General features: G+C 41.2%; 1 protein-coding gene across 1 annotated transcript; it reads right to left on the bottom strand.

Moving 5' to 3' along the window:
- Nucleotides 1–2,387: 2,387 nt before the first annotated feature.
- On the bottom strand, nucleotides 2,388–12,142 carry LOC121853813 (proline-rich receptor-like protein kinase PERK9). Its single transcript, XM_042348188.1, has 2 exons — nucleotides 12,109–12,142; nucleotides 2,388–3,613 (listed from the first exon to the last, which is right to left on the bottom strand). The coding sequence occupies exons 1-2, from the start codon at nucleotides 12,140–12,142 to the stop codon at nucleotides 2,388–2,390; spliced, it is 1,260 nt and encodes a 419-aa protein (XP_042204122.1).
- Between the last annotated feature and the right edge of the window lie 5,106 nt (nucleotides 12,143–17,248).

Here is a 17,248-nt window from a genome sequence, read left to right as displayed (position 1 = left end):
ACACTGAGATGGTTTACTCTGTTGTCACACCCATAGTCAATAGATATATAGTAGTAAATAATTGCTCTTAATTTACTATGTCCTCGTGATTGAAACAAGAGGTCTTAAGTTACGTACACAAAAAGATTATCCGTGAGGTATATACATTACTTCACGAGCTATATTTAATAAAGGTGAATTTGGTGTCCTTCATCGCTCTCGCTGGCTGGTTTATGAATGACATATTAGCTTGTTGCATATAAGAGTAACTGTTCTGTCAATTGTATATTTATGAAACTTCAATAAATGACCACATAGTGAATATGTGCACGATTAATATCCCCGAATTTCTCTATTTAGTAAATTTACAAACACGGGTACAGTATTAGTGTTGCGCGCACACACACACACACACACACACACACACACACACACACACACACACACGCACGCACGCACGCACACGCACACGCACATTGTATCATATCAACTGTGAACTCTTGAAGTGACCACAGTCCATTTATTACGTTCTTACAATTTTAGTCACTAGTGAAAGAAAATAACAACAACAACAACAACAACAACAATAATAAAACAAACAACAGACGACACCTTTTGAGATTCCTGACGCTTGGTTATCCCTGAAGAAGACTCATGATATTACAGCGTGTTGCATCAGAAGTTATAACCAAGGGGGTAATAAAGGTATATACAGTACATTAAACACGGGAGTAGTATTTCCTAACTTCTACACACTTTTTAACTGCCTCGAGGAGTTGAAGAAACACAGTCATTAAGAAAGATTACCTTAAGTTTGATCTTTCTCCATAGCAGCCTTGTAGAACCATGATACACTGTTCTAAAGGAGGATAAAGAATAGTAGGAGGAGATGGAGGATGATAATAATGATGAAAGGGGGAGATGGAAGAAGGGTGGGTGGGAAATAAAGAGGGGAGGAAAAGGATTAAGAAGAGGAGGAAGAGGTGTTGGTGTTTTCCTTTTCATTTCATCCTCCTCTTCATGTGCTTGTCATCGAGAAGAAGAAGGGGAAGAGGAGGAGGAGGAGGAGGAGGAAGAGTGGACCATGGTATGCGTCTACTCTTTCTCGTTTACTTTCTAGGTAGACGAGGGGGAAAGGAAGAAGAGGAGAGGAGGAGGAGGAGATGGAGGAGGAGGAATGACGAAGGACGAGACGACGAAGTGGACCAGATGAAAGAGGAGGAATAGGAGGAGGAGGAGGAGGAGGAGGAGGAGGAGAAGGAAGAGTTAATGTTTTTCGCTAATCATCTGTTTACTAGCTAGTGTCGTCTTTGTTGAAGAGTCTACATTAGGACCTCAGTGTTGGCTCTCCCATACGCCAGAATATATTATTAAATGGATAAATAGGTCGGTGGATATAGACATAAATGGAGTTGATAAATGTATGGACAAAAATAATCATAGATGAACTGATAACAGATAGAATAATAAACAGCTTAAATAAATAAAAAGGGAAAAAAAATAAGAACAAAATCAGAAAAGTAATAAGTCAAATAATTATTTCTTGAACGTAAATTTTTTAATAAGATGGGCACTTTTCTTATCAGTTACAATTATCTATTGAAAATGAAACGCGATGGAGTCTTGATTGGGTGCAATTAAGATGAAAAAAAGGACTCGTATAGATGTAAACGATGATAGCGTTATAAAGATCTATTATCATACGTAATTACTAAGAATTTCCAAATTAGAAAACGAATAGCAGACCAAACGACCTTAAATCAGCACTGCTATATATATAAGTTATTTATCTCGTGTGACAAAAATAGTGATCAATTCGATTTTTATCTCGACGAAATCTCAAAAAAGAAAAAAACAGTTAGCAGAAAGATGTCATATTTTTATATTTTATTAATTTGTTTATTCATAGCATATAGATTAACTGATCAAATTGTGGGTAGGAAGGCCAGGTGGTGGGAGAGACTGGGAGAGATGAATGAACTTAGTGGCGTCACCCTGGGAGAGATGCAGACTCTGAGAGGACTGGTCAACACAACCCGGAAATGTATGGAGTGGCCACACACACACACACACACACACACACATTCTGCCTCTCTTAGAAACAATATGCAGTTCTGTTTTAATAAGAATTTTCAATATGTAGAAATTTTCGAAATATTGTCTCTTTGAAATGTTAAATTGTTTAACTACAGTAGGCATCATGTGTTTGAAACTTTGAGGTTAGACTTATAGCTCTCTCTCTCTCTCTCTCTCTCTCTCTCTCTCTCCAAACATGAGAAACTATAAAATTATGCACCAAGGAATACTACTACTATTAAAATATTGAATTATTATATACGAGTAAGAGGGATGTGGGGACGCCAGGACACATAATAGACATAATATTAACGTGGCTCCCATGACGACATTTAATTAAGAGTGAGGCGAGGCCGGGTGATAGAGGAAAGGCCGGGTGACAGAGGCGAGGCCGGGTGACAGAGGAAAGGCCGGGTGACAGAGGAAGGGCTGGTGACAGAGGCGAGGCTGGGTGACAGGAGGCGAGGCTGGTGATAGAGAAAGGTCAGTGATAGAGGAAAGGCCGGGTGACAGAGGAAAGGTTGGGTGACAGAGAGGCGAGGCTGGGTGACAGAGGCGAGGCCGGTGACAGAGGCGAGGCCGGGTGACAGGAGGCGAGGCTGGTGACAGAGGAAAGGCCGGGTGACAGAGGAAAGGCCGGGTGATAGGAGGCGAGGTTGGGCAGAGGCGAGGCTGGGTGACAGAGGGTGAGGCTGGCAGGACAGAGGGAAAGGCTGGGTGACAGAGGAAAGGCCGGGTGATAGAGGTGAGGCCGGGTGACAGAGGCGAGGCTGGGTGACAGAGGCGGAGGCTGGTGACAGAGGAAAGGCTGGGTGATAGAGGGAAAGGTTGGTGACAGAGGCGAGGCCGGGGTGACAGAGGAAAGGCTGGTGACAGAGGCGAGGCCGGTGACAGAGGAAAGGCCGGGTGACAGAGGAAAGGCTGGGTGATAGGAGGCGAGGTTGGGTGATAGAGGCGAGGTTGGGTGGGACAGAGGCGAGGCTGGTGACAGAGGAAAGGCCGGGTGGATAGAGGAAAGGCTGGGTGACTGGAGGCGAGGCTGGGTGATAGAGGAAAGGCTGGGTGACAGAGGCGAGGCCGGGTGATAGAGGAAAGGCCGGGTGGACAGAGGCGAAGCCGGGTGATAGGAGGTGAAAGGCTGGGTGATAGAGGAAAGGCTGGTGACAGAGGGCAGGCTGGGTGACAGAGGAAAGGCCGGCTGACAGGAGGCGAGGCTGGGTGGATAGAGGAAAGGCCGGGTGATAGAGGAAAGGCCGGGTGATAGAGGAAAGGCCGGGTGACAGAGGCGAGGCCGGGTGACAGAGGCGAGGCCGGGTGACAGAGGCGAGGCCGGGTGACAGAGGCGAGGCCGGGTGACAGAGGCGAGGCCGGGTGACAGAGAAAGCCTGGGTGACAGAGAGGCGAGGCTGGGTGACAGAGGCGAGGCTGGGTGACAAACGAGGCCAGGGTGACAGAGGCGAGGCTGGGTGACAGAGGCGAGGCGGGTGACAGAGGCGAGGCCGGGTGACAGAGGCGAGGCCGGGTGACAGAGACCCCGCAGTCAATAGTCCATTTTTGTCTGAAAGCAATTCCAGTCACCGGTCCAGCGTAAGTGTCCTTTGAAGGTGAGCATCTGTATGTGCCCTAACCTAACCTAACCTAACCTAACCTAACCTAACCAATAATTTGGCTGTTTTTTGATGGTAAACAACATTAAAGTGAAACAGAGCAAATTTGACCACACGCCAATTAATTTCTATGAAGTTCTACCAATAAAAAAACGTTATCCCTATCTGGCAAAAGCGTCAGTTGTATTTTAAAGCTTAATCGACGATTATCCCAATTTAACGAAAGCTTCAATGACCAACATATGTTTTCATCCTCTGGACTGAGTGTTAAAAGTTCAGGCCAGTGTGTCCTGTCTGGTTAACAAACACGAAGGAAGGAAGGAAAGGAGGAAGGAAGGTAGGAAGGAAGGAAGGAAGGAAGGATAGAGGAAAAATAACAGCGGGAAGAGTGAGAGATGACCCCTGCGACAGCTATAATACTCACGACTTTAAACATATTTCCCCACATGAGGCTGAGGAGACGACGAGCGTCTTATTATTATTGCGTGTGGGGAGGGAGGGGTGACGGAGGGGTGACGGAGGGTAAGGGAAGGTTAGAGTGGGATGAGGGAGAGGTGAAGGATAAGAGAGGAAAGGGCAGATTACGGAGAAGGGAGGGGGGAGGAGAAGAGAAAAAGAGGAAGAGAGGAGGGACACGGAGAGAAAATATGTAGTAAAGAACATCATCATCAAGACTTAAATGAGCAAAATGGAGGCGAGGGGAGAGGTAGAGGAAGAGTGAAGGAGGAAGGAAGAGGAGGCGAGGTGGGGGGAGGGAAGTCGTTATCTGGTGGTGTAAACATAATGATAACGAATCTTCATTTTTTGTATAGAGCTTCATATTGTTATCTACTCGTGATAATAAGATAATAACGAGGCTTTATTTTCCCCTAAAGCATCAGCTCTTGTTATCGTCGTAGTATACTCAACAGTGCGCTGTAATATGTCACGAGAACAGCTCAGATAAGGCGTCACCACGACAGCAGGGGCCGACGGCTCAAGACTTCAGTGACAAATAGACTAAGAGGAAGGCAGCTGTCACCTTGTCAACACTTCGAAGATAAAGTCTGTCACGCGCCATCTTGTAACTCTCCCCTTTGTCTTGATATGTGTCATACCAGTATGCTGACTGACCTAGTGAGAATTTAGGTTAATTTTCCAGATGAAAATGACCTATATATATATATATATATATATATATATATATATATATATATATATATATATATATATATATATATATATATATATATATATATATATATATATATATATATATATACAATAAAAATCCCTTATCAGGGTCTTGCCTCGATCTATTGGGAAAAATAACTTTGGCAATTTCGCTAGGGTCAAGTTTTCTCGATATCGGATAGTGAAGAGATAAACAGCTCAGGCCAGGCTTTCATAGTTTCTTCAAACAGACGTCCACACTAAGGAAGCACATCTGATAAGAAAATCTTCAATCTTTTGTAAAATGATCTTGAAGGTTATGATGACAAGCAAACTCGTCATCCACCTTAAATATACCGTAGTGTGTCGATAAAATAGTTGTAATATTGAAAGTGGGTCCCATAGGCATGACTGCCCGTTAGGGACAGTGTGGATACAGCACACTGTAAACTAAAAGCCTTCAGTACACAAGGGGCAGCATGGCCGGTACTGCATTCACTTCCCCAAGTTGTAAACTTGGGTACCCATTTACAGCTGGGTGAACTGGGAGTGCCAGCGCTGTATGCATTCGACTGGCGCACCCATAAAAGAAGTAATAGAAGAAGTAATAGTTGTTGTAGTATCCAAAAGAGCAGCAGCAGTAATAGTAGTAATAGTAGTAGCAGTAATAATAATAATATAATAATAATAATAATATAATAATAATATAATAATATAATAATATAAATATAATATAATAATATAAATATAATATAATAATAATAATATAATATAATAATATACTAATATACTAATATAATATAATATAACAATATATTATTAATAATATTATTATTATTATTATTATTATTATTATTATTATCAAAAGAAGTAGTAGCAGTAGTAGTAGTAGTAGTTCACTCTGATGACTACACTACGCCCCACAACAAGTCAGGAGTGGGCGTGCCTTCCCGTAATCACAGGCTGGGAGAGAAGATCCCACAATTGTGTTAGTTCCCCCAACACTCCCTCCCTCCCTCCCTCCCTTGACGGGCATTTAATGGTTTTCTTGCTGGGGAAACTCTCCCAGTGGCAGCCAGCCAACACTCGGGGGAGAAACGACACCAGAATTAATGAGAAAACCAATTTATATTTACATAGAGAAAAATATACATATTAAAAGACAATCAAATTAGACATCCTGATAGACCATTGTGTGTATAGGTTCTTGGATATACACATAATATACACATAAACTAATTAAAAATGTATAGGAGCTGATATATCATTACGTATATGTCTTTGAGGTGATTTCTAGAGTTAATTCATATTATTGTCCATATATATTTAGATGGTAGTGAGTAACTTATACTATAGTCAATCTAGTAAGACATTAGGATCTCCCTTTAGCACACCGTGATCATTGACAAGATATTAGTATGACTTATGGAGTTGAATATGGTGGTGGTGGTGGTGGTGGCCAGTGTATTGTGTCTGTGTGATTTCTATGGTGTTTCTATTACTATTTGTTATGAAGGTTTTATTAGTGATTAAGTAAAAAATGAATTAGTACAAGAAAACTTATTATTATTATTGTTATTATTATTATTATTATTATTATTATTATTATTATTATTATTATTATTATTATTATTATTATTATTATTGTTATTATTATTATTATTATTATTATTATTATTATTATTATTATTATTATTATTATTCCCTTTACAAGCTTTATCATAATTATTATTACCATTAAATATATGTAAAATTTAATTAAATAATAAAAATGAAAACGATAGAAACTAATCGAAAGGTAATGACATTCTAATGCATTTTAGTGTGCGTGTGTGCGTGTGTGTGCGTGCGTGCGTGTGTGCGTGTGTGTGCGTGTGTATCAGTGCTATAGTCGAGGCCAGGACTTATTATCAGAGACCGAGATCAATCAAAGGGAACTGAAATTGAAGGGTTTATTACATGGTCTCCAAAAGGTCTAGGGCAAAAATCCAAGACCACAGATGTCCCAGACCGAAACTAATACCGAGATCGAAGCATCCAAGACCAAGTTCGAGGCTGAGACCTAAAGAAAACCTCTCGAGACCTAAACCAACTGATGTATATACATGTGTGTGTACCGCAGACAGCCGTGGTTAATACCGCTGACTGCCTGAGTGTTTCCCGTGGCATAGACTGCGATTAAGGAAGACAGAAGTTCCTCAGTCAATCCAAACTTCAGTTCTTCCCCAAAATAACTCCTTACTCGTGTCTCTTTTTGTCTCTCTGTCTCTTGTTGTCTCTCTGTCTCGTGTCCTGTTTCCTCTGTATCTTTCTCATTGCTTTTTTTTTTCTTTTGTCTCTTCGTATATTTTTCCTCTCTCTCTCTCTCTCCCTCTCTCTCACGTGGTCATTCTCCCTGTTTCTCCACCACACACATTCCCACATAACCGGAGACGTCACAGTAATACAGTGGAAGTGAACTTATGACAGAACCCCATAACGTGAACCCTGAGGGAGTATCACCCATCTCTACCTCTCTCCCCTCCTTCCTACCGTCTTCACCCGCCCACGCCAACACAAAGGAACCCAATCTTACGGAGAAATACGGCTGCCGACGCCCCCACTATTTCTTCACTAACAGAGATTTGTGGTTTAAAGGAAACAATGCTGCCTCACAGTGTTGAATTGTATTGCCTTAGCCTCTCAGTAATCACGTACTCCTGTCGTCCTGTGGAAAATAATCACTTTCTGCTCGATATGGTTTTGAAGCGGAGTTGATATCGTGATAACAACAGCTGGAAGGGTCGAGTTAGTTTATGATTTTTTTTGGGGTCATGTTTTAGGAAGGTTTTACCCAATTCTTGGAAAACCTTTGTTTACCTCCATTAAAAAAAAATAAAAAAATCTTTTCGAATCTGAATTTAAATTATTGTTTAATTAGACGTCTGGATTGGTTAGTGAGTTCGGGTGACAGTGGTGAATGAGATTTCTAGTTGTTCTTAGATTAAATCAGAATAATACGGGTGGTTTAACCGAACGTTGTATCTACTCGTACCTTAGAATAAACTTACTAAATTTGAATCTCAACTTGGATAATATCGGAAGCTGAACCGGACGATGAGTTTGATTTGACGGTGAATTAAAGTCGAGAGGGATAATGAGGTCAGTTTAATTCTGTAGCCGAGGTAGGTGGAGTATGTGATCATCGGTGCGTCAAAGGGAGCTCTGAGAGGAACTGGACTGTCAATAAAATGACCATTCAGGTTTCAGGGTCTAATAAGGCTTGTCAGTCACGTCGTTATTGTCATGTCAAAAGCAGGAATGACTTTGGTAGCATGTCGAAGGTCTACATTTCGGCAAAATCACAAAATCATGTATAACACACACACGCACATACAAACACACACATAGAGAGATATGAGAATATATACAAATTTAATATCGTTATCAAATAAAAGCTTAGCTCAGAGAACGAACTGTGTGGTCAATCGTCACATCAAAGTCGGAGAGAAAATGTCAATTATGGTGTGAGGAGGGAAAGAGACCGACAAGTGGTTTGCTGTGGTCAGTTGGTCGGGATATTAAACCCCATACCTTTGATCGTTGCCTAGGAGACCTCTCCAGGCAGCCTTCCGGGGGGTTAAGACCTTCCAGTGATGTAAGCTCTGTGCTTCATTTTCTCAGACGTTTTCAAACATCAGCTTTCCTTCAGCCTATTACCCACACCTACGATAAAGCTTTTTAACCGCAGTTTCCTCTAACTTGAATCCTCTTACCTGCAGCTTTACCTAACTTGAATCCTCCTCACTGCTTCATGTTCTTCACTAAAGTCTATTCACCTTACCTTACCTGTCCCACACTCTTATATAAGATTACATTCACGAACGAAAAATCTCGACCATAGTATCACCTGTCCCCTGTCTCCTGACCTGTTGTAAGTGAGGTGAGGGTCTTCTCTCTCTCTTCTGGTGTAAGTGAGGTGAGGATCTTCTCTCTCTTCTGGTGTAAGTGAGGTGAGGGTCTTTTCTCTCTCTTCTGTTGTAAGTGAGGTGAGGGTCTTCTCTCTCTTCTGTTGTAAGTGAGGTGAGGGTCTTCTCTCTCTTCTGTTTTAAGTGACGTGAAGGTCTTCTCTCTCTTCTGGTGTAAGTGAGGTGAGGGTCTTCTCTCTCTCTTCTGTTGTAAGTGAGGTGAGGGTCTTCTCTCTCTTTTGTTGTAAGTGAAGTGAGGGCCTTCTCTTTTTGTCTGCAGGGGCACCTTATCTCTCTTCTGGTTTACCACAGGTGAGGGCCTTCTCTCTTCTGTTGTGGCTCAGGCAAGGATCCTTCTCCCTCTCCTTTAGCCTTACAAAGCTACGTCGTCTTTTCACACTATTGTTTAATTTCTCCCCTTTACCCCCTTAGCTCTTTTGAGTCAAGCTCCCGTTAGTTCATTTGTTTGACTTCCTAAAGCTTCCCTCTTCCACTATAGGTGCAGCGTGGCTTTAGTGTCTCGTGGCCCTGTAGCCTCCTCATGTTCCCGTAATTTCAGTAATCAATAGAGTTTCAATGTTCCTAGATGTGTAGTCTAAATGATTCCCTTACATAAAATTTCATCCCTTATCTCGTAACTTCAGCTATGTCTAAGCTATAATATCAACTTCAGTTATATCTAATGTTGTGGTTTCAGCTATCTCAAACTTCAGCTATCCCTTGTGCTGTAACTTCAAGCATCCCCTGGTGGAGTAGCAGCGTCTCTAGGCTAGAATGACCTTGTTGCTTCAGTTGCCTCAGAACCCACAAACTTTACCTCCCACCAGGCTCTCTAACTTGGTGAGTTCGGTCAACTAATCACAGCCAGTCCCGTGTACCATGACCCTTCGTCCTACCATTCTCACAACTATTTTCTCCCCGTCTCTCCCTTCCTGGTGACTGGTTGGTTCTTTCTGTCTCTCTCTCTTCTTGGTGACTAGTTCTCCTTGTCTCTTCCTTCCTGGTGATTATAATCTCCCTGTTTCTCCCTTCCTGATTACTATTTTCACCCTGTCTCTCCCTTTCCTATAGTTAGTTCACCTTTATTGCCTCTATATTTACCACTTCTACACAAATCTCTCTCTCTCTCTCTCTCTCTCTCTATTATCACTGCTAACTCTCATCTCCTCTCTCTCCTATTCTTTTTTCCTCTTATTTTTTTTCCTTTCATTCTCCCTCTGTCCTCCCCTCCATCCTTCCCCTTCAACTTCTCTTTTTTCCTCTCTCTCTCTCTCTCTCTCTCGCTCTCTCTCTCTCTCTCTCTCGCTCTATCTCTCTCTCTCTCTCTCTCTTATGCTCCTCGCTCCACTTCCCTCCCCTCCTCCTCACCATTACGGGAGGCGTTACGGTGTTTCTGGCCCAGTACCTTCGTCTTTGTGGCTGTGGTGGAGGCTGGCAAGTGGAGGTATCAGGTGGAAGCACCGGGTCGTCAGGGTGGCGACTTGGTGAAAGAGGTGTACTGACTCTTCTGGAGGATTATTCCCAGTCTCAAGAGTTACGCTGGTGGGTTATATAATTAAGGTTTGAGGGACGTAGAACACACACACACACACACACACACACATGAATACCATTAGGTCAAATAACTCGGGTAGCGTATCTAGAATTTTTTTTACGCCATCATAGCCAATTCACCAAGCGAGGTGACGCTGGGGGAAGAAAGAGCACTATCACCATGATTACTAGGATACTCCCTTCACCAACAACATCCATGTCACCACAAACGTTACAACAGAACGTCACCACTCAACCATTCAACATTCACACATTGATCCCTAACATTCCGCCCATACCAGAGTGAATATGTCAATCAATCTTGTGTGAAGTTTAAGGTTTCCATCGCCTTCCGTTTCGGTTCAATGGCTGGGAGGTAGAATTTAACGTACAGGTTAACAAAGGCAACAATTACAAGACAATCAGATAGCATCACTGTGGCCCTTAGTCCCTGGGGCGGATTAAAGGACAGACCCAAACGCCCTGAGACCTCTTGGGATTGAAAGCTAGGTGGAAATATCTCGTCTACTGGGGCGCCCATGACCTCACACCTCTAAAGTAAGTAATTACATGGAGAGAGAGAGAGAGAGAGAGAGAGAGAGAGAGAGAGAGAGAGAGAGAGAGAATATTCGGCCCTATTCCTCATCTGCTCTCTCTCTCTCCTTTCCCTTTCCTCCCTCACAGAGAGTCTCCTATGGGACTCTGAAGGGTCTTAAGACTCCACCCGTGAGAATTCTAGATAAACATATCTTTTTTCTCCCTCACCCCCCTTCTACCTTCTCCTTCACCCTCTTCTTCTACTATCTCCTTCACCCTCTTCTTCTACCTTCTACTTCACCCTCTTCTTCTACCTTCTCCTTCACCCTCTTCTTCTACTTCTATCTCCTTCACCCTCTTCTTCTACCTTCTCCTTCACCCTCTTCTTCTACCTTCTCCTTCACCCTCTTCTTCTACCTTCTACTTCATCCTCTTCTTCTACCTTCTCCTTCACCCTCTTCTACCTCCTCCCTCACCCTCTTCTACTTCCTTCCTAACCCTCTTCTCTCTCCCCCACTTTCTCTTCCTATTTAGGTACCTACATCCATCGCTTTATCTCTCACTTTCTCTTTATATCTCTAAAAGATCTCTTTCTCTATCTCTTTCTTTTCCTTTAGAACTTTGATAACATATCCTTCCTTCTCTTTCTCTCAATAAGTCTTTGATAAAATCTTTGTCCGTGTCTCTGTCGCCGTGTCTCTCCCTCGCAACACTCTGTACTGTGTTTCTAATACGACAATCAACCAAAAAACAACACTCGTCAATAACAATCAGGATGGCCACCTCACAAACGACTAACTCCCGATCCCGGATTTATTGACACAAGCGAGAATTCTGTTATATACAAATAATGACACCCAATACCCAGCACTCAGCATCCAGCAGTCAGCATCCAGCACTCAGCATCCAGCACTTAGCATCCAGCAGTCAGCATCCAGCACTCAGCATCCAGCACTTAGCACCTTTTAGGAGTGTCAAATCATGAAAATGAGGAGGAAATGGACACTACAAACTTAGCACACTGGAGCCACGAGAAATAGATTCTAAGGGAAAAATTACTACTGGGGAAGTGTTGTACATCTTAAATCTCTCTCACCATTACAGAACACATTCAGTTGTATCTGTGAAGTTAGTTTTTTTACTGCCACATCAATGCTGTTTCTCAAAGCTGGTATTGTACGTCTGATAATGCATTAAATCAGGTTATTGTGCCTGGTGTCTTTTTCCACTAATACCAATCCAGTAATTATGGGAGCGTTCGTTAAAGTACAGTATACCCGAACGCTGTTGCTTAATGACATGGAGCGCCATCTTGTTGAAAGACAATAGTGTTGAGAAATTATCTGGGAAAATTGTTTGAGAAATTGTGAAGCGTGTTAAGACGAACAGATCCTGTCATTGTAGCTTCTGCAGAGAAAGGAAAAAAGAGCCGTAAATCTTTAATTTGGTCATAGCCTGTGGCTGTTTCATTGTAGTTTCTCATTTGCCAAGATTAACATCGGCATTATATAAATAAATAAATAAATAAATAAATAAATAAATAAATAAATACATAAATATATATCTATCTATCTATATTGGTAGTTTTGGCCAAAAAAATAGATTTCGTTGAAAATCTCAGTATAGATATTCCTAAGCATGTTGATTCCGAATCTAATGTATATTCCAAGTGTAATTACGGCCACAATTACCCCGCAATCGAATTAGGGCTCATAGATTCGGAGTTAGCTTTCTCAGGAATATGTATACTGAGATTTTCAACGAAATCTAATTTTTGGCCGAAACCACCGAAAATTTAAGACTCTCCCACACTTTCCACACACCATAAGCCCCTCGTACACAACAAGTCCCTCTCCCACACTTCAAGTCCCTCTCCCACACTACGAGTCACTAACACAACCCACACCACAAGCTCCTCCCATAGCACCCCCCCACATACACATTACAAACCCCTTCTCACTTATCTACCACATCCCACACCTCTTATATACCTCCCACACTCCCACAGCCTCTCCCACACCTCACACGACCCTCCCACACCTCGGTGCCACATCTCGCTCGGCCAGACAACTTATTTGATGTGAGAAATCCCTATGATTAATTCAAGTGGAACATCCATCGGTGTCATATCTCTTCTGATGTAATTAAATGCGATGTGTGGGTCGTGAAAACCTGGTGACGCTGGTGCAATCAACCTCTCCAAGTGGTGGCTCAGTTGGCTCCAGGGAACACGGTTGGAATCATGATGGAGTGTGTGTGTGTTTGTGTGTATGTGTTTGTGTGTGTGTGCGGGCGCGAGTAAGTGTGTATATTCCAAATATGGAGGTGCACACACATACATAACCTCAACACAAAGCTACATAGCTGCACGTTGTGACACACCGAAACTAATCACACACACACACACACACGCACACGCACGCGCACGCACACGCAAAAATATAATGAGAAACTTTGGGCATATTTGACCTGGTCTCCGCCACTATTTTCCCTCTTCGACAAAAATTACTTCACCTCTCAATGAAAAGCACACACTACTCACCATCCAACTCAACAAAACGCTTAAAACACTCATTCCCACTCAGCAGAAACGTATATAACACCACCCCCCTCTCCCTTCAACAAGACATATACATCATTCCCCCTTAAGACATGCTGTATACATCATTCCCCTCTCACTTCAACAAGACATATACATCATTCCCCCTTAAGACATGCTGTATACGTCATTCCTCCACACCTTTCAACAAGACATACCTTATTCTCCTTTCCCCTCCAAGACATACGACTACACACAACACTTCCCTTCTTCAGCACCTCTCAATCTTTACTCCAATTCTACCTCTCCTGCCGAGTACAATTCTTTCATTAAATCAGGAAAAAAAATCCTAGAGGAGAAAATTAATAAAATAGTTTACCTTATTAAGCATACAGGTGTCGTGGATTTCCGTCAGGTAGAAGCCAAGTACGTGAGACGTAATTAATGAGCCTTGACATATATTAAGGTGTAGGTGACGGTGTTGTGAAGGGTTGTGGCTATGAATGGTTGTGAGTATTTGTTGAGGGAGGATGTTGTTGTGGATAGTTGTTGTTATTGTGGGATGGTGATGTAATAGTGTGTTGTTATCGGTGTAGGAGGGTGTTGTGGGTAGTCGTGTTGACGTGTTGGGGGAGTGGGGGGTTTTGGTTGTAGGAGTGTGTGTGTTAGGAGGATGTTGTTATAGGAAGGGGTGGTTGTGGGTGTTATTCTGGTTGTTATAGTGTGCAGTTACATACATACATACATACATACATACATACATACATACATTCATACATACATACAACCTGAAGAAAAAATAGGCCTTTTAGATATCAGATACTATGTAATATAACGAATTTTGCTGCACATTCCTGAGCAACGGAAGTCAAGGGGAATCAATTAGTTTTCGTGAGCTCTTTGAACTTTATCAACTCTATGATATAAGATGAAGTGACCGTATGAGTAACAAACAGGACAGAATATTAAGCAATTCATAAATATACTCACAAGAGACACCTCCAACTAGCTCATACATATGTGCTCACAAACAATAACAACAACCATGTAATGAGGTTCCTAAAACAAACTCACATTCGAGAGAGAGAGAGAGAGAGAGAGAGAGATAATCAGGAGCTATAATTGTCTGGCTCCGTATCACGTATTAGGAACTTAATTATGAAGACACGTGTCATATCAACCAATTCAGTAGCATTGATAGGTGTCAAAACCGAGTCTCCCGCTAGGTGGCAGCAGCAGCAGCAGCAGCATTAATGAAAGTCCAACATTTAACATCACTTGGTTTTAGTTTATATTTCTACATTCCATCTTTATATTTCTTATTTACCATGCAACTCAGATAGGACCTAAATGCAAGGGTTAATATCTGATGGGAAATAAAAGTTTGTGGTGCTATGAGTAATAAGTTTCGTCTTAGTGTTGTGCTGTAGGATACACTGATCAGTACTAAGGTTATATTACAGTGTCAATCTATTTAATGGCCTATAAATTGGACATGTATAGAAAATAAATACCATTTTTTCTTCTACCATACAAGTGATGTGACCTTTATCAATGAAACATGAGCCACATCCGAGGTGAATGTCAGACGTACAGATTTTGTTACGTGTTATTTTAGGTTCTGAACTATTATTCCAGATTTCATAACATATCCTTAAAATTGTTCATTTTTTTGTCAACTTGTCTCGGTTACATTTCACACTCAGCCTTTCTTACTGCTATTTGTTTTCCCATTGTTTCAACCATAAAGGAATTACATAACTAAGTGGACAAGAAACGCACCTCCAGTTACTATATAAATCTCCGCCCTCGTAAAAGAAAGACAAACTACTTTTCCTGCGTTTTTATTATTCTTTTTTCTTTCTTCTTTCTTCTTTCTTCTTCTTCTTCTTCTTGCAAAAAGGAACAATAAAAAGTAAACTAAAAGGTTTCGTTAGAGATACAGTAAAATCTCTTTCTTGTACAAAACACTGACTTTGATTTGAAAATTTAACCCTTGACTAAATTTGCTTTTAAGTCAGGTCTTTTGAGGTCAATGTTCAACCTGTCTTATTACAGTAAAATATCGATTGATTTTGTTTTTATTCAATATCAAACTTTTTAATTTTTTGACTGATAACTCTTCACTTTACACTTTCATTACTGACATATAAAATGATCAAATTTCACCATTTCCTAGCTGGTATTTGAAGCATCGTGCATTAATGATCTAAAAGTTTTCCAATCTCGTCTCTTGCCTCTGTCTTGTTACAAACATCCCCAATAACGCTTATTTAAACCACCAGGGTGATACTTTCTTCCCGACAGAGACATTGTAATTCGGTTGATTTTATAAATACTGTATTTTACCAAAGTCTTATAATGAACAGAGCATTGTCAGAAGAGGGAGAATACCAATGAGGGTAACCTGAACCTAGATTGATTTGGCATTTAAAACTTTTCTCTAAAAACTAGAATATAAATCATGATCACATCTTGTAAATATTCTCTTAATAAAAAGAAGCAAATATGTTTTCAATGGTTTAGCAGCATAAATATTGTATCAATGGTTCTTATCCAAATCACCTATGTACATCTTCTAGGGAGTTGCAGGTTAGAGCTAAGTATTGTTATATCTTTGTCCCTTGGTTGAGAGTACCCTGGACCCTTGGACTTTCCTCACGTAGAGTTCAGAGTGAGTCTCATTTCATGCATTTATTTTTTAATGCCCCTGAAATCTAACATTTTAAAGATATTTTAAAATTCCTTGAAGTTTCTCTATTTCAAAACGTCCTCCTCTTAGTGAACAGACTGCTAATTCAAGACATAATACAATGAAGCGAAAAAAAAAAATATGATAATTCCTTTAAAGGTTATATGTCAACGGGCTGTTTCATCCTCTGGAGAAAAAACAAATATTTAGTGAGACACATAGGTAAAAGAATTCTCTAGAGCATTAAAAAGTTTCGTGCCATTTAAACAAAACTCCAATAGAAAAAAGAGAACCGGTTGTCTTTTGTGGTATTCTTGAGAAGTGGAAACGAATCCTGCGGTTATTTATGTATTGTGACATTTCTTGTTGGTCAGATTTAATCGATACACTCCATTAGTGTTCGGGCGCCCGACTCCTTTCATGGTGTCGCCAGCTTGTTGAGATCAATGGCTATCGTGAAGTCTATTTCTCATTTAATTTGCTCTACTGCAGGAAGAGGACACGTTCAGGCTCCTGTAGAAGGGCGACTATTTTAACCATCAGCGTTATGTAGAGAACGACTGTGTATAAATTGTTCAACAGACTGACGCAAATGTAGCTGTCATAATGAAAGGATGTAGTATACTGTAGAGTTACCAGCAAAATGTGTCTACAGGAGTCAGCATTATGTATCATGTGACAACGTCTCAAACTCTACACGAGGAATTTGACCGATACTGTGAAAAAGTATAAACTCATAAGGTCGAACAGGACGCCCACAAGGTGTCAGCCGTATATGTAGACTTGTGGGTGCATTATCCTAACCTGAATAAGTCATCACTTTGGTAGACACTGATAGTTACTGATTTGTAGTGGCATGGAAAACATAGGTGTGAGCTGGAGTTTATTCCGTAACGTTTCAGCCCTTTGGCATTATTACCAGCGTCATTACGTCCACTAATTACCCCGAAATCAAATCGTGGACCATAAATTCGGAATCAGTATTTCAGTATGCTCTCTCAGTATACTCAGCAAAATTCCAGAGATCGAGATTTTGGCCGAAACGATAAGCCTTAAGAATATTTCGACCAAAATATACTTTTCTCTCGGAATTGAAGTTTAAGAGGTTTACCCCGTACTTAGCGAGTAACTAGCACTGAAAAAATGTCTTTAAACTCTGCCAAGCTTCATTACAACCACTAATTAC

The sequence above is a fragment of the Homarus americanus genome, unplaced genomic scaffold (genome assembly GCF_018991925.1).
Source record: "Homarus americanus isolate GMGI-L3 unplaced genomic scaffold, GMGI_Hamer_2.0 scaffold18703, whole genome shotgun sequence".
Classification (NCBI taxonomy): domain Eukaryota; kingdom Metazoa; phylum Arthropoda; class Malacostraca; order Decapoda; family Nephropidae; genus Homarus; species Homarus americanus.
Note: the sequence above shows the minus strand (reverse complement) of the source record. Positions and strands in the feature narration are given on the sequence as shown.